The sequence below is a fragment of the Manis pentadactyla genome, chromosome 1, assembly GCF_030020395.1.
Source record: "Manis pentadactyla isolate mManPen7 chromosome 1, mManPen7.hap1, whole genome shotgun sequence".
NCBI classification, from domain to species: Eukaryota; Metazoa; Chordata; class Mammalia; order Pholidota; family Manidae; genus Manis; species Manis pentadactyla.
In genome coordinates, this window is record NC_080019.1 from 201,045,044 (window position 1) to 201,072,697 (window position 27,654).

At 55.5% G+C, this 27,654-nt stretch overlaps 1 protein-coding gene across 7 annotated transcripts in view; it reads right to left on the minus strand.

Moving 5' to 3' along the window:
• IQSEC1 (IQ motif and Sec7 domain ArfGEF 1) overlaps positions 1–27,654 on the minus strand; it is a 381,158-nt gene that overhangs the window by 154,310 nt on the left and 199,194 nt on the right. Inside the window, exon 1 of one of the 7 annotated variants that reach the window (XM_036911508.2) lies at positions 12,044–12,456. The exons of the other annotated variants lie outside the window; for them this stretch is intronic. Coding sequence (XP_036767403.1) covers positions 12,044–12,066 — 23 coding nt within the window. The 5' untranslated portion in view covers positions 12,067–12,456. Of the gene's footprint in view, positions 1–12,043; positions 12,457–27,654 lie in introns of those variants that run through there. 7 annotated transcript variants of the gene reach the window in all.

Consider the following 27,654-nt stretch of genomic DNA (forward strand, 5'->3'; position numbering starts at 1 on the left):
GAGTGCCTCCTGGATGCAGTGAGTGCCCTGAGCCATGGACCTCAGTGGGGCTGCCACCCCTTCCACATCCGGCATGGGGCCCACTGGAAGGCACCCCACCCACAAACACACTCTCTGGCCCTGACCTGACATAGACAAATATGCAGATACGCTCTTACCATCACGTGAGCTGCACAGAACACGCATGTGCACATGCATAAAGATGCTTGCATGCACACACACATACACGCATAGTTGTGCACACACAACTAGAAAGACCCTCCCAGCAAGTGGCAGAGAGCACCCTGCTTGGCCTCAGGCCACCAAGTACAGGGTCCCACGGGGAGCGAGTGGGGCTTGGATGCGACCCCGTTCCTCATGTCCTGCACTCGGGAAAGCTGCTCTTCACTTGAGGACCGTGGGACATCGGGCGACAAACAGCTCAGGCTTAGCTCACAAGTTCTTTTCATTTAGATTTGCCACTGCTTCCTGCAAACTGGGTGTATTGATTCATTTTAGTTATATGAAAGTTAAAAACAAAAATGATGTTTCCAGCACCGACTGCAGACTGGGCCCTGAGCTGGGTGCTTTCACATAAACCTCATGGGCAGCCTGGAGCTCAGAGTAGCTGGCAACAGTGAGGCCACTACGTGCTGAGTACCCACTGTGTGCTGGGCACAGGGTATGTGGCCTCTGTCCTTCTAAACACCCCAGGGGCAGGTGCTGTTACCACTCCACCTTGCAGAAGAGCCCATCACACAGTAAGTGTCATTGTCCTTGGCTGCAGGGCAGACAGGGCTGGGGAGCGGGGGGCAGGAGTGAGAGAGGAGGGGCCGGGTTTGCACAGCTGCCAGGGGAGCCCCCACCTGCAGCAGCAGGAAGCAGACCCCAGCTCTGTGCAGGCTGCAGAGGGGTCTGATGCCTTAGTGGGGCCCTGAGCTCTTGGGGAGCCCTTGGATCTAGGGGTGGGGAGGTCTCTGCGTAAACGAGGGGCTCAGCCCACACTGTCTGTCCATGAGAGGAGAGGAGCTCAGCATGAAGGCCACGGCGTGGGCTCCAGCTTCAGGGCGGTGGGACGCCATCGCAGCACGCTCAGTCCCCCACGCATCTGCTCTCAGCTTGGGAGCAGCGCATTCTCCCAGCAGATGGCTGTGGCCTGGCAGAAGGCCCTGGGTGCCCGTGCCCAGCTGGGCAGGGCTGAGCCCCGGAGCGCAGGGCCGAGTGGGTGGATGGATGGGCAGTGTCGTCACTGGGGCACGAGAGTGGGGGGCCTCCCCATGCCCCACTCTGCACAGCAGTGAGCTGGTGCTCCCCAGCTCCTCCCTGGCTGCCCTACAGGCATCTTCCTGCACCAGCAGTCCCCACACTGGGGCCCATCTTGGCAACACCAGACCCCCAAACCGGAGCCCTGGCCACCCCCGCCCACATGCCTGCGATGCCCTCCTCTCCCCCTCAGCCCCCAGCCCCGGCCCGGCCCTCAGTGGGCACCCCGGTCACTCTGCTCCAGGACCTGCCTTGGCCTCCTTGACTGACCACCTCCAGCTTTTCCATCCTGCCAGCCCCACCCACCCTGGGCCTGGCAAGGGACACCCTCTGGACAGGGTTTTCTAGATGAAACAGAACCAGAAGACAAACTTCAGGCTGAAGGAGACAGCGTGGCACCCTTCACTGAGTTGACAGACCTGAGGGCTGCCCTGTGGCAGGCTCAGGCCTCTCACTGAGGCCTGGCCCAATGGCTGCCTCACCTGTGCAACACCCCAGGACCCCTGTTCCTGGTTGGTACAGAGATATTTGGGGAGCAGCTACTGTCTCCAGGCACTATCCCAGGCTGGGGCACCCAGAGGCCAGCAAAAGCCAGGAGGTGGGCATAGGGTGGGCCTGTGGGGCACAGAAAGGTGGGGGTGTGGCTGGAAGTGGGTAGGGGAGGCCAGAGGGGAGAGGGAACTGGCTCCTGAGGGCCTGGCCCAGAGACCTAGCAACCTGATATGTATGCGATGTCAGAGACAAACAGGGCCCTAGGAGAGGGGGCTCGCAGCCCTGCTGTCCCCAAGCCTGGCTTCATGGCTGCGCTTTCCACTGATGGGCTGGGTGACCCTGAGAAGAGCCCCACCCTCTCTGGGCTCATGTCCTATCTGGATCTGGGGCTGCCTGATGCCTGATGACAGGCCAAGGGCCATTGAAGGAACAAGGACAGGGCGGAGCAAGGCCACATGCACAGCCCAACTTGGGGAGGCTGGTGGAAGGGGAGGTGCCCTGTGTGTCCAGCCACAGCACCGGCCTGCCCCCCAGGGCTCAGGGGTCAGTAGACTCCTCAGCCCTGGGCTCCAGGAGGCAGCAGCCCTGAGAGCAGATGGCACTCGGAGAGCCCTGCCTGGGTCCAGGGAATGCATCAGCTGCACCCAGGCCCAGACAGACTGCCCACCCCTGAATCGCGTTCTACTTTCCTCTTTGGATGCCCCCACCCAGCCCTGCTCTGCCTCCAGGGGAATTCTGAGCCTCACTGGTACCTCCTCACGAGCACACTGTAAATTGGGAAGTGTGGTGGGCAAATGTGGGGCTGCTGCCCACCCTCCAGTGGCAGAATCCCAGGCCATCTGTGTCCCTGGCCCTTGCGGAGAAATGGCTTCCTCCTGCTGCTGTCTGCGGTAACCCCCGTGGACCCTTGCCCTGGCCTGAGTGGCAGGAATGGCCCGTGTCACCGACGTGGGCAGGTCTGTCTGCTGTCCCTGCTCTGCCCTCCCCAGTGCAGCCTCTCCCTAGGGAGGCCCAGCACCGAAGGCTGTTCCCTCCCTTAGGTGCTGGCAAAAAGGATGTGAGGTGGCTCTCTGACACATGATGAGTTTTCCTGGGTAACGCACAACGCCCCAGGCAGCTTTTACTTCTTTAAAAAATTTTTGTGTATATGCCACTGGGAAAAGAGGAAAGATGAAACAGCAAGAAAGAGAGGCCTTGTTTGTCAGTCTCTGTTGGCTCAGCAAGAGGGAGGCATGGCGGCCGGGGTTGGGGGCCAGCTGGATGCTGAGTGCTGGGCCCCTGTGGACTTACCCAGACCTGTCCAGCTGCCAACCCTCTCCTCCCATCTGCAGAGCCCCTGTACTCAGGGCCAAGGATGCCAGCTCTGTGCTGGGGCCAGCGGCCAGCCACCCCACCACGGCCTTGCCTCCCTAGCGCCCAGCTGTGGCCTCAGCAGCTGTGTGTGTTTGCCCATGGCTGATGAGTGCCACCAGCTGGGCCCATGCTGCCCTCTAACTCCAAGAGTACCCAGTGGGCTGCCTCTAGCCTCAGTTTACCACCATTTCCCATGCACATCTAAAGCCCCCTCCCAAACTCCTGGTGTAGTGGCAGTGGGCGCTGACCCTGTCCGCCCAGCTCAGGGGTAGTCCAGTGACAGAGGCAGGCTATTCAGCACACGTCCTCTTCCAGGCCATGCACATGGTTTCGGGAATGGCCCTGAGCCCCTACATGGGAACATTACCCAGGGGAAGGCAAGCAGGAGATGGTGACAACTGCACTGGAGCCCCCAGGCCCAGCCACACTGAAGCCAGATCCTGGGCTGTTCACTGACAGTAACCACTAAAATCCCTTCTGACTTGTTTCTGTCCTTTGCACCCAAAGGCTCCTGATGAATACATTCCCTCAGCCACAGCCTGGCTTCTTTCCCCTCCCCAGATGTCCAAGTTTCTTAAGTCCTAGTGTGTCCTGAACTGACCTCTGTGTAACAAGAATCCAGGGGAGGAAGGGGACAAGAGAAATATTTTAGGTTAAGATCTACCATGTGCTTTATTAGCTCACTGGATCCTCATGGCCACCCTGCAAAGTTGGAATCACTGGTCCCATTTTACAAGAAAGGAAACTGAGGTTCAGAGAGGTCAGCCATCTGCCCCTAGTCACACCACCCCCAGGCAGCAAAAGGGGCTCCATCTGAGCAGCTCATTGGCAGGAAGCTGGGCCTGTGGCAGAGGGAGGTACTGGAAAAGGCCTAATGACCCCAAATACTTTGGCCCCTATCTCTGCTAGGCCCACACGGCTCCTCATGCAGAAGCCTTGGAGATGGTCAGGGACTGAAGTCCCACCAAGGATGGAGACCGAGGGACTTGGGAGGTGCCTGCAGCCATCCCTGCTGGACGAGCAGAAGCCGGGCACCCCTCTGATTTGATATAGGGGAGCAAACGTGAGCAAGACACTCCGTTATCCCAGGGCCCAGCGAGCATTGTGAGAAACAGGCTGAGGATTTCAGCAAAGGCTGTGGCGATTAAAAATGCATCACTTCCCTTATTAACTATTCCAAACAGATGCCGGGAACCGACTCGACGAGGAATGAAACTGCCGAAGCCAGTAAAGCATCCTGTAATTAGCCACGCTTAGATCAGCCACCTCCTGAGCTCCAGGGCCTTCTTGCTGGGACCCTCTCACAGTTGGGTGATTCATCCCTTTGAGGTCAGGCCAGTGCACTAGGGTGTGACCAGGGACATGGGGCACCTCCAGCCCAGGCCCCAGCTCCTTGGGACCCTCTGGTGTCCCCAGCTTATCCCCAGGAAATCAGGTAAACAGGAGAGGGGAGGCCGGAACCCTCTGGCAGGGTCCGTCTGGAGAGCCCGGCCCCTGAGATCCCAGGTGGCCCCGAGCTGGCCCTGTGGCCTGTCCAGCTTTGACCCCACTGCCCTGAGCCTCTGGTCTTGTCCTGGCTCTCCCCGGGTCGGCCACGACTCAACCTGTCAAAAGCCAATTTGCTGAATAGTCAATTTGCAGAATGACAAACTCATGCAAAGCAGCCACTTCCCTTAACCTTTCAGTTTTATTCAGCTGGGTTTCGTGTTTGTCTTTAAAATGGCATTTGAAGGAATGTTCAGTCTTGTGTCTGCCCCAGCTCCCTGCTGCTGGGTGGGAGGCAGAGAAGGGGGACAGAGGGCAGGGGACAGGAGGTGACTGTATTGTCACCCATGTAGTGGGCCCTGGGCAGAGACGAGGTGCAGGGAGCAGTCAGCAGGCACAGGGGGGCAGAGGACCACCTGGGGGAGCCCCTGTGTGGTGCTGGACCCTGTTCCAGGGTCTCTAACTTATCTCCAGAGGCCGACCAGACCCCAGCTGGTAGCAAAACTGCCTCTGGTGGGGTTCAGCCTTGAGGAGGAGGGTCGGGGGTCTCATGTGTCAGAGGGCAGGAGACCACACTGGCCTCCCATGGAGGGCCTGGGCCTGGGGTGGGAAGGGGCACAGGCCTTCTAGCTCCACAGCCGCCAGGGTCTGGCCCATGTGGCTCAGCACCTAGCCTCAGCCTTTTTCGTGTTTTAATTAATTTTTTTCTTTGGACATCACTGTAGATTCACTTGTAGTTGTTAAAAATAGCAGTGAGAAATCCTGTCTATACTTTATTCCATTTTTCCCAAGGGTATCATCTTCTAAAACTATGAGACAGTGTCACCCCCGGGATGCTGACATGGTGCCACCTTAGATTTCCCATTTGCTCCCGTGTGTGCGTGTGTGCATGTGTGTGTTTACATCCACGAAGTTTATTACACACTAGTGCAGGACACACACCCTCTTTACGACACAAACCTGGTACCACCCCCTCCTCTGCTCTGCAATGAAGTTCATAAATAATATGACCTAGCTACACATGTATTTTAAAATAAAAATCAACAGAATGCCTTCACTGGAACGATACAGAGAGAAAAAGGGGAAAGTAACATATAATGAAGTGACAGGTCACTAGGCATGTTTGTGGTGGGTCGGGCTGCCCCCAGGGCCGTAAGGAGGAAGTTGGGCGCCTACCTCTGTTATGGGACTGCTGCTCCAACCCTGATGGATACAGGGGGCTGCTGGCAACTTGGGTGCCACAAGGGATGCTGCCCTTGGTGATGTGATGCTCTGAATGGTGACAGCTCTTGGCAGAGCTCCGAACATATCAAAGCCTAATCTTCCCTCGACTGCATGCAGAACAGCTGCGTTCTTGGAAAACTCAATGTATATCACAACCATAAGAAAGCATGTTGTGGTTTAGATGTCAGACAGAGGGAGGTCCCAGAGTAATTATGCACAGACTTCCAATCCCATGAATAGCTGACCAAGACATTCATAGGTCCTTGGGCTGAGCAGGCCTGGCCTACGCACTATAGGCTGTTAGCTTCCCTGGCCCCTGCCAACCAGACCCTTCCCCTTGAATGCCCCCCAGAATGCCTGCCCACGTCTCCAGTAGCCTTGAGGGGGTGGTGTGGCCCTGCGGAAAGGTCCCTGCACACCCTGACCTGTGTCTGTCTTCCCCCGGGGAAGGGGCCGCTGTTCCCCGAGACCCAGCCTAGGCCCAGCACTGAACAAGTGTTAATAGATGTGCCCAACAGAACTGATCTGGACAGTCAGCCAAGGAGACAGTGGTGAAGCCATGAGGGACACGGGTTCCCACCAGAGAGGGGCTGTCACCTCTTTCAAGGGCTAGCTGGTCACCATGTCCCCAGTACTGAACCTTTAATGGGCTCAAATCAGAACCACATAGCAGTGATGGGCAACCAAGCTGCTTCCTGTGGTGGCTCTGTGGTTGAGGCACTTTAGTAGTAAAGCCCATGTGTAAATGCATAGCGCTTCTCTGAAGGTGCCCAGGGACACTGGACATAGCAGCCGCCTCTGGGCAGAAGGACAGGGAGGGAGATCATGTACAGAAATTTTTGTACCATATGGATGAATTACCTCCCAATTAAATAGATAAAGAACCACAAAAACAGATGGGAGCAGGTATTCCTTGTATGATTAAAATCTTTTGAGCACCTACTGTGTGCCAGACACCCCTGAGGGCCAGCACCTGGGGTTGTTATGTCCTAGAGGACTGGGGAGCCCAGAGCCCCATGCCCCAAACCCACGCCCTGGACACAAACCCCGGTGAAGGCAGGACAGGCATTGGCAGGCGTCCAGCCAGACCTGGCCCTCTGGGGTCCTCAGGGCTAAGTGGTCCATCAGAATGGGGGTGGCTGACCTTCATCATTCATACTTGACTTTATCCAAGAAAGGGTAAATAAAAAGCACAATGAGAGGCCACTTCACACCAGAAGGATGGCTATTATACAACAAAACAAAAAACCCTGAAAGTGGTGGTGAGGATGTGAGAAAGAGGTGGTGAGAACCGGCCTGGACATTGGTGGGGACATCAAATGGTGCAGGCGCCTGGATAAGCGAGGCAGTTCCTCAGAAAACCTTACGGCACTGCCATTATGATCCAGCAGCCCCACTTCAGGGTGTACACCCCAAAGAATCAAAAGCAGGGTCTTGAAGGGATATTCACAAACCCATGCTCATAGCGGTACCACTCTGAGTAGCCAAGAGGTGGGAGCGACCCAAGTGCCCACTGACGGATAAATGGAGCAGCAAGATGTGGCCCAGGCATGCAGTGGGATATCACTCAGCCTCACAACAGAAGGAAGTGCCGACACAGGCTACAACCTGGACGAACCCTGAGGACGTTCTACTCAGTGAAGTGAGCGGGTCACAGAAGGACACAGACTGTGTGATGCCACCTCTGTGAGGTCTGTGGGGTCCCTTCCCCACGGGACTGCCCGAAGTGCTTTGTGAAGCGTGTGGCGAGGGCCAGTCCCACCTGGGTCTGGCTGTGCAGATGTTCCTAAGAGCTGGAGGTCCCTGTCCAGGCCGCCCGGCACCAACCTGGGCCAGACCAGATGTAAGTGTGCAGGACAGATGGGAGGCGGAGGCCTGGTAAGTGGAAGGGTCTTTTCGCCCAGGGCACAGAGCTGGCCCCTTAGACCATGACCCGGGGGCATTCTCAGGAGTATACTGGCTCCTAGTAGACCTGCAGGGAGGAAGTCACACTACATCTTACCCAGCCTGCGGGCAGAAAGTTCCTGCCTCCCCGGCAGTGTCCCTGACTGTCCCTAATGGGATGTAGACATCTGAGGCCCTAAGAAGTCACTGCTCTCTGGGGTCACATGTGCCCAGCTATGGGCCTGGGGAAAAGATGGTGGAGAGTCCCGCCTGGCCTTCCCCTTCAACTTCCTGCACAGTGCAGGGGTGCACCTATGGCTTCCAGTCCGGATCTGAGTCCTCCGCGGTTCCCCACCACCCACTGCCTGCCCCTCGTGACACTGCAGACGCCTCCTGCCCTGGGTCCTGCCCACACCCACAGGTGCATCTCTTTCTCCCTCACACTCCGGGCTCAGGCCAAACACAAGTACTTTCAGCAAAAGACTTCAGTGTACAGAGCAAAAAGCTGGGCTTTGCCGCCTGAGTTCAAGCCCTGCCTCCACCCCTCACTGGGTGTTGCTGGGGGCAAGATATTCAGTGACCAAGTGACAGTGTTTCCACAATGGGGAAAATGACAGCCCCACCTCCCAGGGTCCCCGAGAAGGTCAAATGAGCTAATGCCTGACATTTGCATACCCACAGTGCCCTTCCTGCCCTGACCACCTGGCAGACCCCATTCAGCTTACCCACCTCCTGCAGGACGTGGTAACTTCCATGTCCCCAAGTCATCTTCCTTTCCTGGCCTTTGGCATTTCTATGGGCTCTTGTCTGCTCACGTCTGTCTCCCCCACCAGCCTGCAGTTCCCAGAGGCAGAAACTATTTCTTACTCAGCAATGTGGCCCGCTGCTTAGGGCAGTGCCCAGCACAGTTCATTCATTCAACAAAGACTTATGGAACAATTACATGCTCTGCGCTCTTCTAGACACCACAGAGAGCAGCAGCTAGTGTACTGTCAACCCCTGTGCCCTGGCACAGCTGACATTCAAGTGGCACAGATGGAGCGACCAACCAAGTAAGGACACAGGGGTGGCCAGACGGAAGCAGTGCTGGGCAGGGAAGGGGCGTGGGAATGTCAGAGTGGGACCTACAATCTAGCTTTGGTGGTTAGAGCAAAGCCCTGGAGGGATGGAGAGGGGCCCCAGAGGTTCCAGGCAGAGCGAATGAATGAACGAGTGAACGAGTGAATGAGCAGGTGTTAGAGGGAGGCAGGAGACTGTCCTTCTTCAGTCCCCCACCACCAGCAGCTCTGAATTTCACACCCACTACAAATTCCCTGCAACCCAGCTTCCTGTATTCGAGTAGCAGGCTGTGACATGGCAGTCAGATGGCAGTTACCAAGTTAAGTGTAGTTACAGTCTGAAGGGGGCTGACCTTAATTAAGACACCATTAATTAAGTTGTCAGTATGTAATGACCTAGGTCATTAGTAAATTTGATTAAGAAACTGATTCTTGGAGGCCTCATGATTTCTCCCATTTCATTAATAAATCTGCTGCTTTTATTATCACCCTTTATCTCATTTACTGTGCCACCTCCATGAATAACTGCTAATCTAGATTCCAGAGCACTCTCTTGGGTGGAGGGGAAGAAACTGGAGGACAGAGAGGCTGCTGGCAGGGCTCCTTGGGGCTGAGGGACGCTCCGAGCCAGCCACACACGGCAACACGGGAGTAAGTCTGCCCGGGTCTGGTGTGCGGCACACTGGGGGAGGCATATGCCATCGTCCAGTGTATAGCAGGCAACAGCCATGCGCCTCAGCCCAGCTCCTCCCCTCTCGGAGCCTCAGTTTTCTCTTCTGTGAAAGGGGATCAACAGCACCCCATTTCACGGCAGTTAGTGAAAACCAGTGAGGCGACTGGGCATGAGAAGGCTGTGACACCAAACAGTGAGGCCCTGCCGATGGCCACGAAGCTTCTGTACTAAGCTTGCAGCTGCCCTGAAAGTTAGACATCTAGAGACCCTCAGCAGCCCCAGTAACAATGAGGTTTGAGGGGCAGGTGCTGGCAGAGCCTTGGTTCTGGATGAGGGCACAACGGTGTGCAAACACACACTTACCATGTGCCTGCTGCGCAGCTTCATCAAGCAAGGCCTGCCCTGGGTCCCATAATCTTTCTATAACAGGGGTGATGGTGCCTCTTCAGCCACACCTTCCTGGTCTCTCTGTAGGAGAGCCCCTGGGTTTGGTGGCAGCACATGGGGGCATGGCCTGGATGTCATTGTGCCAGCCTGTGGAGGCCTGAGAGCTGGGGAAGCACGGGAAGACCCACAGGGACGGGACGCAGGGAGCAGAGTCCCCCACAGGCCCACCCTCTGCACCGGCCCAGTCCCTCTCCCAGGCAAGGGGGCAAGACAGGCTTAATTGGTGGGTGAGCAAACCTTCCAGGGCCCATGTGCTAAAATGCTGGCTCCTGGGCCCCCAGTGGACCGAATGAGTCTGTATTGGTATCCAGAGGGGTATTGGAATCTGAATGGTAGCTGGTCCCTGGCAACACTGCCGTGGGCCTTAGCTACATACGTGAACATCAGCCACAGCTGTGCATGAAGATCATGCAGAGAACTAAATGGATCCTGAGACTGAAGCACCCTCCCTGCCCTCCCCACCAGACCCCATAAACCAGAATCCCTAGGAGTGGGACCCAGGCATGGACTTAAGTAAAAGAACCTCCAGTTCTAGTGTAGAGCCTGGGCTAAAACCCCTACCCCCAGGCTAGGACGCTCCAAGTTTCCAGGGGTAGTTTGATGAGCCTCGGTTTGCCCATCTGGAAAATGGGAGTCTTAGCGCCTGCCCAGCCAGGGCTGTTGGAAGGATTCCATCACCGACCATTTGGAGGCATGGTACAGGGCTGAGTAGACCGGCACAGTGTAGACTGGCACAGTGTAGACGGGCACATCTCACCCTAACGAACACACCTTTTACCCCAGGGCCCAACAGCCCCTGAGAGTTGGGAATTTTTCTGACCTGGGGCTCCTGGGCCCAGGCAAAGGTGCAGCAGGAGGACAGCTGCCTTGGGAGGGCCTGTTCCCAGCAACGGTGGCAGAAGTTCCCTGCAGAGAAAGGATTTACTATTTGTTTCCAAAAATACAGCCGGGGCCTTGTCACGGGGAGTGAGAACTCTGGTGTATTCCGCTCACATCAACAAACAACCTGTGGGCCTTTCTACTAAAAAGCCTCATGAACATCACAGAAAACCACAGATACAGACCACCTTCATCACCCACAGGGCCCCTCCGGGGCCTACTGACGGGGTGGCTGAAGGGATGTTTACTTTCCACCACACTCCATTAGCAAGAGAGCTGGTCCCTTGATGGAGCGGTACGGGTGCTGCTTAACCAGGGGCTCCTCAGGCCCTTGTCATCATGCAGGGGGTTGCAAGGCCTTGGGGTGGCACCCCAGCTGCCCCCCTATGTAATGCTCCAGGCCTCCCCTTTCTCCTCCTGGGAACTGAGTCCAGCCAGAGAGGTCCAACTCTGCTCTCTGACCTTACAAGGTCTGAGGCTACTGACCAGCCCTGAGCAGCCCAGGCACTAGGCAAGTTGCCTAGGGCAGCTGGACATGTGTACCTGTGTCTCGACCCCTAAGGGCTCAGGTCCCAGAGGAGGGGTCCTGCAAGGCCAGAGACCAAAGGTCGCTCATCCCAGAAGAGCACACTGCAGAGCCCAGAGAGTTCTGGGAGAAGCTGGCATTCCAATCCCATGCCCCTGGGAAGCCTGGCTTAACGAGGCACAGGCTTCAGTTTCCATAAATACTCAGACCCGTGATGTCACCGCCCCGTGCAGACTTTGACAGCCTCTGCCACTGGCATTAGGCCCAGCAGACAGGTGCTCTGCCACTGGCCCACAGAACATCTGGGTGGCACAGGGGGACGCTGATGCCCCCGGCTTGAGACGGCAGGTTGGACCTTCACCTGCCTGTGGAGGACATAGCATCTTGTCCCCACCCCAACCTTCCTGCCAACCTTCCATCTGAAGTGCCAGTCATGGATGAGCTGGGCATGAGAGGCTTTTCCAAATGGGCATGCTGAGGGCTATACCAAAGGCCAGAACTGTAACAGTGGATTTAGGAGAGTTACCTGCCCTCAGATATAGGAAATTTCACAGTCCACCGGAGACCTGCTGACTAATAGCCTTTTCCCATCATCGCCAGCAACAGATACCTCCGCTGCAGGGGACAAACGCTGGCATCGCTGCTGATGGCCAGCTCCTTCTGCAAGCCACCTGCCTGACACCCTGCCCCTCCCCCCACCGAATCCGGATTCCAGCTCCACGCTCAGCCAGGAACCCTCTGGCCTTGAGTTTCAGGCATAAAACTGCCACATATACTCACAAATAGCGTCTTCTGCAAGCCATCCTGTCTGAAGGCAGTTTCCCTTCTCTCTGCCTCTCCAGCTGAGAAGGCTCAACGTGGTTAGAACGGAGGAGCAGGATGCTCAGGCGAGAAGTGGAAGGGAATAAAATTAAATCGAAGAGCGAGTCACATTCCCGGGGGTGGCAGGCTCCTGCACGGGGGCTGTAGCGGGAGCAGGGGGTGGCAGCGACGGACTCCGAGGGGCCCCAAGCACGCAGGGCTCACACGGTGCCCAGGAGCCTGCCTGGACGTCCGGTCACCATGGTGGCCTGGTTGGGGGGTCATCGGCCTCGCTGCGACCTGGGACCACCTCGGGCTTTTCTCCTCCCGCACATCCGGGGTGGCAGGGCGCGGGGAGAAGCAGGGGAGGGCTAGGGGCAATCTGCGCCCGGTTTGCTCTCGCAGCATCCGGAGGAGGGGCGGGCGCACGGGAGCCTAAAGAGCAACGTAGTGCGGCCGCGCTGGACCAATCGCCGAGGCGCTCGTCGCCATGGCAACTGCAGCATCAGGCGCGGCCGCCCCGCGGCGCCCTCGCTGCAAAGTCACCCACCGGGCGGAGCGCGCCCACGGGGCTGCAAATGCGCCGCGGCAGCGAAGGCCCCTTCCTGGCCAGCGCTGGAAACCTGGAAATCTGTTGCTAAAATGCACGCGCTGCCTAGGAGCCTGCGATGACGCTGCTTTCCAGGGTGGCTTCTCTGCCCTTGGCACGGAGATATGTGAGCCACGGAGTGTGCACAGGCTGGAGCCCTGGAGTCGGGCCGACCGAGTCTGAGTCTGGCTCTGCCTCCTAAGGGCCTTGAGCCCTTGGCTAAACTCCTTTCCCCTGGCAGCCTTGATTTACACTACTGTAAAATGGGACGATAACAGCTATGCCTGAGCGTGCCAGGAGGGCTTATCACACACAGTGGCTGCACAGAGGCAAAGCTGCTATCATTTGTGGTGGCCATTTCCTGGGGCTAGGGAGAATTTCTAGTCTAGCTAGGGTGTCCATTCATTCATTCATCTACTCACTCACTCATCCATTCAACAAACAGCCCGAGAACCTTCCATGTGCCAGGTGCTGCTTCTGGACTGGCAGTACAGTGGCAAATAAGGCAAAGCACCTGCCCTTCTGGTGTTTACATTCTAAGGGGCAAACAGGAAATCAACATGCTGCCAAATATATAATTTTTTATGGGGTAATAAAGGTCAAGACAAAAATAAACCATAAGAGGTGGAAAGAAGGAGGGAGTGAAGCCAACTACATCAGATGGCATCAGGGAGGCCCTTTCTACGAGGGCACATGTGGGTGGAGACCTGAATAAAGGAAGATGTAGGGGGAAAGCATTCCAGGTAGAGGGAAGAGCTAGTGTTAAGGCCCTGAGGCAGAAATAAGCTTCCTGGAATCTGAGTAACACTGAGGAGACCAGCATGGCTGGAGTGGGGGAGCCATCGGGAGATGAAGGCGAGGTCACGTCCAACCTCTCTAATCAGATTCACTTTGCTTTTTCACACACAGACCTCTCTGCTTATCTGATGCTTATCTGATCAGTCTGTTTCTCCACCTGTAAATTGGGAATCCCAAATCTATCTCAGATATAGACACATATAATTTTTACATGCATTACAATCCCCCCACCCCCACCCAACAACCTCAATGAGGTATAAGATTATCGTCCTGTTTTAAGAGGAGGAAACCAAAGCTAGAGGTTCAGCAACTGGCCAAGGGCCACACAGCTGGCGGATGGTTTCCCAGGATAGTCGGGCTCCAGGGTCCTGGCTCTTAAGCACTTGCAAAGCTTCCTCACTGGGAAGGTTACGTGAGGGAACAGGCATGAAGACCCCAGCCCTCGGCTGCAGTTCAGAGGGCCACTACCTTTTTCTCATTCTCTCTGGACTCTCAGACCCACTGAAGTTAGGTGAAGGAGGGATGCTGTATCCTTTTTTGTTTCATCCTGTACAGTGGAGGAAATGGAGCTCAGAGAGGGTGAGTGGCTTACCTGAAGCTGCACAGCAGTGAGTGGCAGCGGTGGGACTGGGGCCCAGTTCTTCTGGCCCCATGTCCTCGGGTGGAGCAGGAGTGGAGCTGAGGCACATGAGTGACTACAGTAAATGGCATCAGAACCACACTGTGCTTCCTGCTTCACCCTCTGGAAGCAAATCCACGAATGACCAATTGTCCCCCAGCACAGACTTCCCTCCCTGAAAAGAGAGCTGCTGTATAAGTAATTCATATTTTTGTGGGCTTACCAGGTTGCAGAGCCTGGCCCCAGTCTCCTCCCTGCAGGAGCACAAGATTTTCACAACAACTGCAACCACACGGGCTTCACGAGGCTTGTTCCATTTCGGACCCAGTGTTGAGTGGCTCCTGAGAGCTGCCCTAGGAAGGAGGTCAAGGACCACTCCCTCCACGCAGCCACAGAGCCAAGACTGAAACCCACCTCCCTGGGACTCCTAAGTCTGAGCCTTTGCAACTCCCCTCATGACCTCCTCCAAGTGGGCATTATTTTGTCACTCTACCTTTGCAGGGGAGGAAACTGAGGCTCAGAGCAGGGAGCAGGCAGCCCCTGACTGCAGAGCCGGCTCTAGCCTCCCTTTCCTGGGCGTCGTCTCTCGCTCCACAGAGCCCCTGGCGGGGATCATGACATCCATCAGCACATCTATTGCTTTTTGGAACCTTCTCCTTATAAACTTATATGTATGCTTCTTATATGTTATGCTGTTATTTCAAAACAGGGCAAGTGGCAAAGACACCCAGCATTCAGAAACAAATGCCAAAGGTGTAGGTGTTTATGAGGCATGGGGGTGGTGCTTCCAGCCCACCTGGGCTGCTCTGTTCCATTTCGGACCCATGATGGTGGGCGTCCAACACGGGAGCAAGGGGATCCCCAAACATCATGGAGCTGAGACACCAACTCTGGCCTCTGTCTTGGGAACCCACAGACTCGCCCCTTCAGGAAGTGACAAGAGCTCAGAGATGCTCAGCAAGAGGGCGTGCCCACCTGTGCCAGGCTTCCCCTGCACCACAGTGGACCTCATCACCACCACCCAAGCACTGGGTTTGCTAGTCCCCCCTTCCAGGATGAGAAGCCTGAGCTCATGAGAGGTTACAAGGCCACACGGTCAGAAAATGGCACTTCAGGATTTGGACTGAAGGGTGGGACTTTGCCAGCTGGAATCAGATGCCCAAGGTGGGAAGGGACTGACAGCCACCCACCTGGGCAGACCTGGGACTGGGGCATGGTGGGAATCGGGGCCAGGACAGTGGGTCACTCACATTCTGGGTCCCTCTGGACATGCCTGTATTCACCTCCTGCCCCCACCTCATCACTGTGGACCCCGGGAAGCAGCCCAGACTGGAAGGAGAAAGCAGCTACCCAAGAATCATTCCACATCCAGTGCTCCCTCTTGGGGGACTGGAAAATTCCAACCCACAGGCTGATGGGCACATTCACACAGAGAACGTCTGGCTCCTGCAACCTGCAGTCCTGTGTCCCCATCTGTCCCCAGCATGAAAGGAGCACAACAGCGTTTGGGAAGAGGGAGGACAAAGAGGGCCAAAGCAGGGACTCAACAGATTCCCAGGTCACAGGACCTGCCAGGCCGGCAGCCAGGGAGTCTCAGGGATGGAGCATCTGGCATGGGGGCAGCCAGAGCCCCAGTCTGGCTGCTCAGGTCGCTGACTGTTCTAACTGTGGGAATGCAGAACCATCAACACTCTGATTGTTCAAATCTCAAAATCACCATCACTTCAAGTCCTTGAACTCTCCCCCACTTTTTACTTAAGTTTTATATTTCAAAGAAACAAAATCTTAATTGCACAAATAATATGAAAATCTCTTCTCCTCAAACAAAGTCCTCTTGATCACTCCCCTAAATCCTACTCCCCTCGCCCATCTTTGCAGAGGTAACTGCCAGTTTTTTTCTATGCAATTAGCTACCTATATATAAGACTACAGAAAATAGAATTATGTGGACCCTAAAAATTGGCATATTAAGTTATGACTTTTAGAAATTTAAATACACCAAAAGGCATAAAGACGAATGCAGTCAACTTGGATGTACCCACCACCCACTAAAAGAATTAGAATATTATGAATCTGATGGAAGCCTGTCATCATCTCCATTCTGTTCCCTCACCAGCCCTTCCCTCCTGACACACCCACAGTGAATTCACTCCCGTAGCAAATCTTTCCTATACAGTTTTCCTCAGATAGGTACCCACAAATGGCAGGAACACTGGTGCGTGTTTTTTAATTTTATATAAATGGAAGCACAATTCTTTCCCGACTCAACACTATGCTCAGGACACCGAATCCTGGAGTCTTTGAACCACAGGCTCTTCCACACCATGCTGCCAGAGCACAGGCTTTTCTAATCCCAGCCATGGCCCAGCTCTTGGAGCTGGGAGGGGCCTCATGAGCTTGTACACAGCCCCCTGAGTCCCTGCACCCCCTCACGTGCAGGCAGCTGGCAAGGGGAGGAAGCAGCTAGAGCAACTGTCTCTGGAAATGTGTGTGGGCTCCTGGAAGCTTGGCAAACACCCCTTTGCAGCATATCAAATACCATTCGGTTGGCCTGTCCCCTGTCCTAGGAGAGATGATTAGATGCTGGCCCCAGGACAGCTGAGCAGGGGTCCCTGACATGCAGCTCAAATGCAATGGATGTTGCTTCTCAATGCTATTTTGGAGCCTTGGCCGACAGAGACCTGGAAGCCACAGGGCTGGCACCAGTCCCTGCTCTCCCACTGCTGTGCCAGGCTTGCCAAAGACGGTCCCAGTCCACGGAGCCAGCCAAGGCCCATGGGGAGTGAGGGAGCTGTGGCCCACGAGGCCCTCTGCAGAAGCTCCGGCTGCACTTGGGCTGCGCTGGAGGGAGAGAGGAGGTGTGGGAGAATGAAGCCACTCGGGGTGTTGGCTTCTACAGGAGGGGCACTATGCATCCTGCTCACCCAGAGGGTGGAATGGAGCCAGTGAGGAGCCTCAGAGGCACAGAGGGTGGGCGGGAGCATGAGCGAGAGGCACCACTGGTACATGGCGAGGCCTGAATGGTACACAGCAGAGCAGGCGTGACCAGCCACAGACACTAAGCCAGGGTCGATGGGTCCGAGTGTGCCCTGGGGTGTGGGCTCCCATCCTTACCCACTGGGTGCTGTATCTCTCCCTGCTGCCCCAAAGCCCTGAGCCTTCTCAGCAAGCAGTGCGGCCTGGGGGTCAAGGCGAGGAGCCACCTCGGCCACCAGCTAAGTGACTTTGGGCAGGTAACCCAGTCTCAGCCTCCTCTTCTGTGCGCTGGGGGCCACAGGGAACTCACCCCTACTTCCATCCAGGTAAGGGCTGAGTGGGCAAACACATGCAACACAGTCAGGGGTGTCCCAATGCACACCTGCTCGGACAGTGTCAGGTGGCGGGCCTGCTCCTGCCAGGGCCCGAAAGCCGGGCTGGGCTCCCGGGAGGTCCACAGGACTGAAATGTGCTGGGCACTGGAGCCCAAAGACCCCAGCATGAGGCTGACCTGGCAGCAGCCGGAGTGTCCCAAACCCCCTCTACCTTGTACCGACCCCACTGTGGCTCCCATGTCAGACCCTGCCTGGACTCATATTGGACCATTATTTTCTTTCAGCCAGAAACAATTTGTATGTGAAAGCTAGACTTTCTGTCACTATTGTAAATCATGTACTTGACGGGCTTGTTCTACCACTGGTAAACATTCAAATAGATATGGGTGTGAGAGAAAACCTGTTGCACCTGAGCCCCCCTCGGGGTGTGGGTGCCCCAGCCTGGGAAGCCCCATGCTGCTGCTGGAGGCGCGGGCCAGGGTGGGCACAGGGCAGGTGGTCAGGATGGACCCGCTCACAGGCTGGGCCAGGATGGACCAGGGGCCTGCGGGCAGTGTCTGGGAAGGGCACAGGGTGGCTCATGGTGACCGCTGGGCTGGTGACTGGCCCCTTCCCTTCCAGGAAACCCACCTGTCCTCAGCTGGAAGGCTGTGTGTGTGTGTGTGTGTGTGTGTGTGTGTGTGTGTGTGTGTGTGTACGCGCGCGCCTGGGTGCTTGGGAACAAGGTGGAAGAGGCCTCTGAGATCTGTATGAAGGGAGCAGCAACCCCCTACGGTGGATGGGAGAATTAGTGCTGATCAGTGCTGAGAATTACAGGTCTACCTTAACCATCCCTAGGGGCTGGTCTGCAGGCTCTGTTGCCTCCCCAGTCCTCCAGGGAATCTACAAAGCCCTGTGTGTGTGTGGTTGGCCACCAGCAAGTGTGGGCCATTCACTGCCCAGCACCCAGCCCCCCAGAGCCATGACCGTTCCCTCACCTCAAGGCAGCACTAACTCTCCATCTACTGGCTCCTTCCCATGTGGACCCAGTGAGGCCCAGGCCCAGGGGGTACAAAGCTGAGAAAAAGCCACATCTCCTGCCTGGAGGAAGGGAACGGACAATGTCTTGAGGGTAGAGAAGGACAGCCAGCACTTCTGCCTGCCCAGCCACCTCCTCTCCCACAGTCGCCCTGCACCCTTCCCAGTGTCTGCGGCGCAGGTGGGGCTGGCTCTGCTTCCAGCCCAGGGGCAGGGCTGGGACTCAAGCTGCGCCCACGCACAGCAGGCCCAGACTTCACTGGCATTATTGGGAGAAGAGAACCTCAAAACTTGAACTTTAGTTTAAACCTGAAAGATATGAGCTGGCTCTTTACTACGAGGCTCCCCTTGAGAAGGAAGCTGATGCAGGGGGAAGCCAGGCTGAGAGTAGGGGAGAGGCAGGCCTGCTGTCATCCCTGGAACCCCCGGGGCCAGCCACACCTGAAGCTCTGATGTCATGTGAGCTGATAATCCTATTCTAAGTAGGCTAGTTTGAAATGGGCTCTGCCATTTATAACCCAAAGTCCTAACACATGTGCCTTGTAATAAATTAAAGTGCTCAGTGAATATTATAATACTGAGTGATTGCTTCAATAGAGATATACACAAATACTATCAATATGAGGAAAGAAGGAATGAGTTCTTTGGGGAACAGGGATATAGAAAGGAAAAATGGACGTTTCCTAGAGGGCAGGATGAAGCTGAGTCTTAAAGGATAAGTAGAAGCTTGTCAGGCAGACAGTGCATGGAAAGGCATTACGTGTAGATGGACTAGCATGTGCAAAGGCCTGGTGTGAGAAGCAGAGAATAAAGGGGAACTTCAGCTTCACTGTGAGAGTAATCGGGAGCCACAGAAGGTTTCTGAGCAGAGGAGAGACGTGATTAAACATGTGATTAAATTAATCCCTTCATGGGGGAAAGGGAGAGATTAGAGGTGGTGAGGACCGTGCCTCTGGAAGGGACAGGGAGAGGAGGCCTGCATGCAGCCAGGGGTTGGATGGAGAGAAAAGGTGTGCTGGGGAGAATAAAAGGTGGGTGAGGTATGAGGTGTGGGTGGGGACAAGGGCAACACCCAGGTTCCTGACTTGGGCACTGGGTGGAGGGTGGTGTCATTTACCTAGGTGGGGACACAGGCGGAGGGGCAGAGTGCAAGCAGAGATGACCCCTCCCCTTTTGGATGTGTGAGGTGTGGTGACTTTGGGATGCTCAGGGGAGGGGTCTGGCTGCAGGCTCCGCTGGGAGAGTGGGGTGAAGGGGGGAAGTTTGCGCAGAGCCCTGGGGATGTGGATATTTGAGGGAAGACACAAAAGCCAGTAAAGGAGGCAGAGAAGGAGCCACTGGAGCAGTGGGAAGAAACGGGGAGCCCCCTGCCCACAGCTGCAGGCTCTGCCACCTGCCAAGAACACATCCCTGGGGCTGCAGGCTCACTCCCAGTCCTGGCCCTGGACCGTGTCCCCCAGCCCCCGCGCCGCAGCCCTCCCTCGGGACGCCATCTGCCCTGACCTGCCCCAGTGAGTCCAGCTCGGGCCCTGCCACCCAGGGAGCTGCGATGACACAACAGTTCCCAGCAAAAAGGAACCCAAAATAAGTGCTAAAATTTAGGCTCAAATATGTTCATCACAGCATTATTTATAGTGACAATAAACAAACTAAAACCCCAAACAAATATTAAGGTAAATGTCCAGTCCTGGGAGCTGGTTAAAAATACATGGTATTTTTAGCATATGACAGGGCATCATGTAGCCTTTAAAAAGGATGTTTACAAGCAATGGTGTTCACCGTTATTGGGAAAAAAAAGTTATCAAAGTGTGTATTCAGGATGAACCTGATGATGTGGCCACAACACAATTGGACAAATGCCTGGAAAGCAGACACAGACCAATATGCCACCATTACTAGTTGGCACCTGCAATGGTGGAATTACCGGTGGGATTTATTTCACTTTCTGTTTTATTTTTCAAAAGTTCTACAACATGCTTAAAGGTAACAAAGGAAAATAGCACACAAAAAAATTATTCAGTCATCTAAAAATGACAGAAAACGCCAATGAACTAGTTTTTGAAGGAAGAGGAGGCAGGGATTCCGCTGGCATCGGTGCGCACGTGTGGAGCTGGGCGTGGGTCTGAATCTGCTCCACCGCGGCCTGGACCCATGCCCGCCCCCTCGCCCAGGGCTGCCGGGAAATCGGAATGGGTGGATGGGTGCAGCCCCTGGAGGAGTGGGTGCCCCGGGACAGGGAGTCCACAGAGGTGACCAGCATCCGAGGGGTCAGAAACCAGGACGCTGTGAAGGTGCCCCACAAGGAGCTGGGGGCCGGGCGTGGGGGGCGGCCCGGGACGGTCCTTGCAGCCTGAGCGCCCAAGGTTGGCAACAGCGCCACCTTCAGGGACCTTTTGTAGTTTTCAAAGTCATGGAGTCACGACAAAAGGGAGTAGTCCTCTGACCCGGTCTCCGACGAGGAGGCCCGGAGCGAGGCCCCGCTGGGCTCCAGAGGGTGGGGGGAGGCCCCCAGAGCTCTTCCCACCACAGAGTTGGAGGCCAGGCCGGGCCCGCGGAGAGCACCGTGTGCAGCCATGACCGCGGGGGCCCAGGCCCTCCGGTCCTGTCCCGGACCTGCAGGCGGCTGTGGGCTTCCCTCTGCCGGCCACCTGCTCGCCTTTGCCCTGGGAAGGGACCCTGCTGCCGGCCCATGCTGGAGAGCGGACACCGCGTCACCCAGCCCAGCCCGGATGCACGCAGCCCCATGTGGCCTGAGGAGGGCCGCTGCTGGCCGACTGCGCGCAGCAGGCCGAGGACACGCCAGCGTGAATTCTGCCCTCAGGCCTCGGCTCGTCTGATCTCACTGCTCACCTGCTGTGTGACCTTAGTTGAGGGACTGCCTGTCTCTGGGCTTTAGTTCCTACCCTGGAAAACGGGAAAAGCAGAACCGTCTTTGAGATGGGACACGAGGTGGGTTAACTAGAGACATGCCTCTCCGTGATGGCCAAGCCCGGTGAGGCCGGCTTAATGTCAGCATTGGTGGCCCTGAGAGCCCTGTGTCTGCCTCCACGTCTGGAAGAAGCTGAGTGCAGAGACACCCCACAGTTGGGTACCAGAGGCTCCTTGTCCTGGCAGGGCCAGGATCTCCCTCTACGTTAGCTGGAGCTACTGCCTATTCCTACTGCAGCACGTCATCTTGCACAAACTTAAATCAGATCCATCCCTCTCGGGCTTCCCATGATGCTCAGAACAGAATCTGCATGCCTGGCCTGGCATCACAGCTCTGCCACCCCCATTCACCAGCTGACTTTCATCCCTTCACCCATTCTGCTCCATGCCAACCTTGCTCCTGCCTCAGGCCCTTTGCACACGCTGTTCCCTTTACCAGAATACCCTTCCCTCAGACCTCTGCCCAGCACATTCTCTTCAGGTCACCTCTTTGGAAGGCATCTCCTGGGCAGCCCTCCTGAAATGCCCTCCCCCACACCCCCACTAGGTGCCCATTTTGTTTTGTCCAGAGCATTGAGAATCATCCTTGTTTTCTTTCAACATATGTCTTTCCCCAAGAGAATTTGGGTCCAAAGTGGCCGAGTCACCACCTGCCCCGGTCATCATGGCATCCCCCAGTGCACTGATGGGGCCTGGCCCGCACAGGTGCTTGCCCAGTGTTCACCAACTAGAGGACTGAGTGACCTCCAGCCAGACTCCGCGGCTCAGCCCCACTGGGTCAGCAGGAGCACAGGTACCACCCAAAGTTCTCGCTGTTTCCACATGCCTCACCCTTGGCAGATTTCGTAAAAACCCCAGCCCAGCGACCATTCTTCCGACAGCCTGAATCTGCACCATGTAATTACTTGCGCACCCACATTAATAATAGGTCTTGTGATTACAGTTTATTTGCTGTGATTTTAGTTAATGGACCGGATGGAATATTTGCATGTGGAAAGTTCCCCAGCTGTTTCAGGGGCTCCCAAATTTTCCATTTATGGGAGAAAAGGCTCTTGGTGCAGCAAGAGCCCCCGAGTGCTGGCTGGAGTCTGAGGCATCAGCCTCAGTGTCCTCATCTGTAGAACGGGACAACACCTGCCTCACAGAGAAGGAGACGTGAGCCCATCCCAAACCTCCACCTCCACGATGTCTGTGCTGTAGGTGACGACCCTTTGCACCAGAATCCAAGTAATGGCTTTCTTTAAACTGATTTAAAAAAAAATACGTGAATGCATTTTTGTGGAAACCAGGATCATTTGCCTTAAATGTACCTAGGGGAAGTGTGCCCCTGAGGATTTGTGACACACTGATGGGTTTTTGTGTCACTGTCTCACCCGCCGGGTCATTGGCTCCCTTGTCTATCCGCGAAACTGCTGAGACCCCAGGGCTGAACCAGCGCCCAGTGCATGGTGGGTGGTGAATGAACTCATGGCTGAGGTCGACCAGCAGGTTCTGAAGGGTCCAAAGGAGCAGGCCACCGCTGCTCATGTTCACTCTACACCTACTGGATGAGCACCTACTGGGTGCTGGCACCCGCTAGGAGCTGGGATACATGAGGGAATGAGGTGATGCCCCTTCCATTCCTCTCCATCCCCAGAAGCTCCTTCCAGTCTCGGTGCCTGACTCCTCCTGGTCCCGTGTCCCTGGCCTCTTCTTGTCTGCACTCCCCTCACTGGTGTCAGCGGGCCTCCTGGGTCTGTGAAGCGCCCATTTGCTGGTGATGCCCACATTTATCTTTCCAACCTTGCCATCTGCTCACTCCTGAGCGGATGTCCAGCTGCCTCCCAGCCATTCCTGTTCAGGTGGGCATCCAGGAACAGACACACCCAGCAGGCCTTGTGAGGCACATCCCGTCTCCCCTGACACCTGCTCTCTCCTGTGCTCATACCCAACGCCTGCCCACCTGCTCTGGCTTCTCCCCGCCTCCACCCCCTACCCTGGCCCCAGCCGCCCTCTCTCCCCTGGATGACCACGGCAATCTCCCTGCTCTCCCTGATTCCAGCATGGCTCTCACAGCCTATCTACAGACAGCAATCCTTTGGCTTAAAGGATTCTGCGCAGCACCCTCCAGGGTCCCCACCTCACTCAAGAGTAAAACCAAAAAACTTGCATGATTCCCCTGACCTGTCTCCTGCTCCTCTATCCCTTGCTTACTTTGCCCCAGGCACACTGGCCTCTTCTTTTCTCTGGGCTGCCAGGCCCTCTCCTGCCCCAGGCCCTTTGCATATGCTGTGCTTGTTGCCTGGAGAGACAGTCAAACTGTTTAACAATAGACACTGCCCCCTGACCACTCAGAAACACCTCCCACTACACTAAGTATTTACTCCTTCACTGTAGGTCTGGGGACGCCTGTGGGGGGGCCAGGAGAAGGGCTGGGCAGCAGAGCAGCAGCAGGGGCACTCTGGGGGTCTTCACCTTACTGGCATGGAAATATTTCAATATTTTCAGTACGAACCTGCTGAACAGCTGCCCTGACTTGGCTGGCCCACTCCTCTCCCAGGCGCCTGCTGGCTCCTTCATCCCCTTTGGGCCCTTGCTTGGGGTCTTCTCCTCAGTGAGGCCCTGCCCAAAGCCCTTTCTAAAGCAGACCCCATCCTTGCCTTTTCTCTTTACCACTTGTCACCACCAAAACTCTGTACAGCCCCAAGGTGCAAACAGCCCAAGTGTTCATCAACAGAAAAATGAATAAACAAAATGTGTTCTATCCACACAATGGAATATTATTCAGCCACAAAGGAGGATGAATCACTTTGTATGATTCCATTTATATGAAACGTCCAGAATAAGAAAATCCATACAAACAGAAAGTAGAAAGCGTGGTTGGGGGCCTCAGGGGCCTCAGGAATATGAGTGGCCGTTCATGGGTGTGGTGTTACAATTTGGGGTCATGCAAATGCTCTAAAATTGATTGCGGTGGTGGTTGTACCACTCAGTGAATATATTACAAACCTTTGACTGTACACCTTAAAATCATGTATTTTTAGTTGTGTATTCTATTCTTTGGTCCACCCCCTCCCCATCACTACTATATCATCTCCATGAAGATAAGGATCTTTGCATTTTGCTGACTGCTATTTCCCAGTGTTTGGGACACAGAAGGTGCCCCGTACAATGTTGAATGAGAGAATGAATGAAGTTTGAGCGAAAGGAGCAGCTCCACGGTGAGGCCTGGTGCACAGGCACGCCCCCATCCCGGCCCTGCCTGCCAGGTGCGTCCCTCCCTGTGTCCGCATCTGAGTCCCCTGCTGGCTTCAAGCCCTCGACAGGACATGAGGGTCTAGAGGGTGAGGATGGCACAGGCCTTTTGCAGGGGTGGGTCCTGGCACGGACCACACGTCCCCCTCAGGCTCACCACGCCCTTCCTCCCCACAACCTGGCAATCTCTCACTCAACACACACTTACTGGGCGTCAGTGTCCCAGGCACTCTGCTGGGCATGAGGGGGACGCACCAAGGGGCCTCACACCCCGTGGCTGGTATGGGATCAGTGGAGATCTCTGACTGGGACCCCTGGGCCCAGGAGGCCAACCTCCCCCACCGCCCCAGTGCTAGGCCAGAGGCACCCCAGGGCCGGGCGCTGAGACGACCTGGGTGTCCACAGTCCCCACAGCTGCCTTGACCAAGAACCCTGACTACAGGGGCAGCAGGGAACTCTGCCCTGTCCCTCCCCTTCTCGTGGCCCAGATTCTTATCTCCTGACAACATGTTCTATGCTTAATTCCTACTGCACTCCCCAAAGTGGTTTCTGTCTGGGTATTAGCTAAGTGAGGTGTAGCAGGGGGGTGATCCAGTGAACCACCCAGGCGGACCTTGGGCAGGAAGGGGGACTGACCCGCCAGGGGCCCTAAGTGGGTTCCTTTAAATGAACTTCAGATGCCACTTTCAGGGGCTGCTGAGGGCTGACCTGGATGATTTGATGCTATTATTTTTCACATTTACTTTAAAAAAAAGTACTTCTACTGTACAGTTGCAGAATTCAAAAGGAAAACATATAAAAGGTTTATAGTCAGAGAATCTGGCCTCCCTGTCTACTCCCACCTTCTCAGATCGGCAGCTCCCATCCAGAGAGGCAGCCACTTCCATTAGGTTTTTTGTTAGCCTTTGTTAGTGTAGGGATCCGTTTGTGTGTTCAAACACAAGCAGACATGGGGTAAAGAATCTGAATGGACATTTCTCCAAAGAGGATACACAAATAGCCAAGAAGCACATGAGAAGATGGTGACTATCACATCGGTCATTAGGGAAATGCGAGCCCAAAGCACACTGAGAAAGCACTTCAGACCCACTAGGACATCTAGGACCAAAACTAGATAAAAACAGGTGCTGGTGAGGATGTGGAGAAATGCAGCCCCTGGGGACTGTGGGTGGGACTGTAAAATGGTGCAGACACTATGGAACACACTTGACCAGTTCCTCAAAATATTAACCCTGGAGTTACTCTTTGATGCTGCAGTTCCTCTCCTAGATATGTGCCCACGAGGACTGGAAACACACGTCCGCACAAAACCTGCATGTGAGTGCTCACAGCAGCACGATTCACAGTAGCCAAAAAGTGGAAATGGCCCAAATGTTTCCTCAATGGATAAACAAGTGTGTCCTATCCATGCAATCAAATATGATCTGGCTATAAAAAGGAAAGAAGTGCTGACACAGGCTACAATGACATGGGAGGCCTTAAGAATACCATGCTCAGTGAAAGAGGCCAGTCCCACAGACCACACACTGTAAGGGGCCATGTACGTGAAATGTTCGGAAGAGGCAAATCCATAGTGACAGAGAGTCAGTGAGTGGTTGCCAGGGTCTGGGGGAGAATGAGGATAGGGGGCGACTGCTAGCGGGTATGGGATCCAGTTGGGGGTGAAGAAATGTTCTAAAATTGTTTGTAATGATGAATTGAATATTCTAAAACCCATTAAACTGTACACCTTAAAAGGGTGAACTCTATTTATATGAACCGTATCTCCAGCTTTTAAAATATAAGCAGATACGTGTATATATTATGTTCCACTGAACTTCTACCTGGCTGGCTCTTATCATTCAGGACCCTTGTCTGAGAGGACCCTGCCCACCTGTCCCTGCCTCTCCCTGCCCCATCCCTCTCCCACTTTCATCCCTAGGGCACTTACTACTATCTGAAAGCATCTGACTGTTTGTTTGCTGGTTGTCTGTCTTCCTCATTCAAGCATAGACCCAGGAGGGCAGGGGATTCTGTCTGATGCAGGCTCAAGGCTTAGGACTGTGTCTGGCGCATAGTGGGCAATCAAAAAGTATTTGATGAATGAACGAATGAATCTGCTTAAAAATGGGCAATGGGCTTTTTACTCGAGCACTTGGGTCCTCTCCTTCCATCGCCACACCTGCCAGCTTGTCTCCCTTCCTCTGCGCCTCCCTGAAAACCCTCTCCTTTGCAGCTACTGCAGAAGCAGGGGTCAGGGCTGTGGAAGGTCCTGGAAGCCCAGGATGGTTTGGGCCCAGGATGTTCCAGAGGGGCCCCGGCTCCTGGCTGTGCTGCGGCCTCGCCCCGGCTGGCCAGTCTGAGTCAGCCATTCGCCCCTCTGTTCATGCCCTGCCGTTCCCCAAGACCAGGCCCACTGTCGGCCTTCCTTGGATTGGGAAAACAAGAGTGCCCGTGGCTCTGACACAGAAACAAAGACACGGGCACATTCTGGAAGCCTGCAGAAATTTTGCTGAGAAAACCACATCCTCTGGGGGGGCCTTGGCAGTTCAGATTTCCCGCCAGGCCTCTTTGGCGGGGGATCCTGAATGGAAGACAGATGGGCATATGACAGCCTACGGGGGTCACAGGAGGAGGGGCTTGGAGCAGGGCAGCTGGGCGGGGGAGGTCAGTGCCCCTGGACCCTGCAGGCAGTCTTGAGTCCCAGGAGGAAGCCAAGTGTAACTCCTGTGCTCCAGCTGATCTGTGCTGCGTAGGGTCTAAACGACTGCCTCCGAAGGAAGTGAGCTTCTTGTCCCTAGGGCTAAGCAAGCAAGAATGTAGCAGGAGCAAGAGGAGGCGGCCTCAGGAGCCCCTGCCAGCCATGAACACCCTTGACCCTAGGGAGGTTCCCATGAGGTTCGCCGGCAAGTTCTCGGGTTAGTTCCGCCCACTGTCACTGGGTGAAATACTCAGATGCTCCAGCAGAGGGCAGCGCTTGGCCGCTACAAAGTCCTGGAAAGGGTTGCCTAAGAAACCCCGAACTCCTGGTACCCAAGGAGAGGCAGAGAGGCCCGATCAACCTGGCTCCTGCTCAGGCCTGCCTGTAAGACCATCCGCTCCACACTCACGCCCA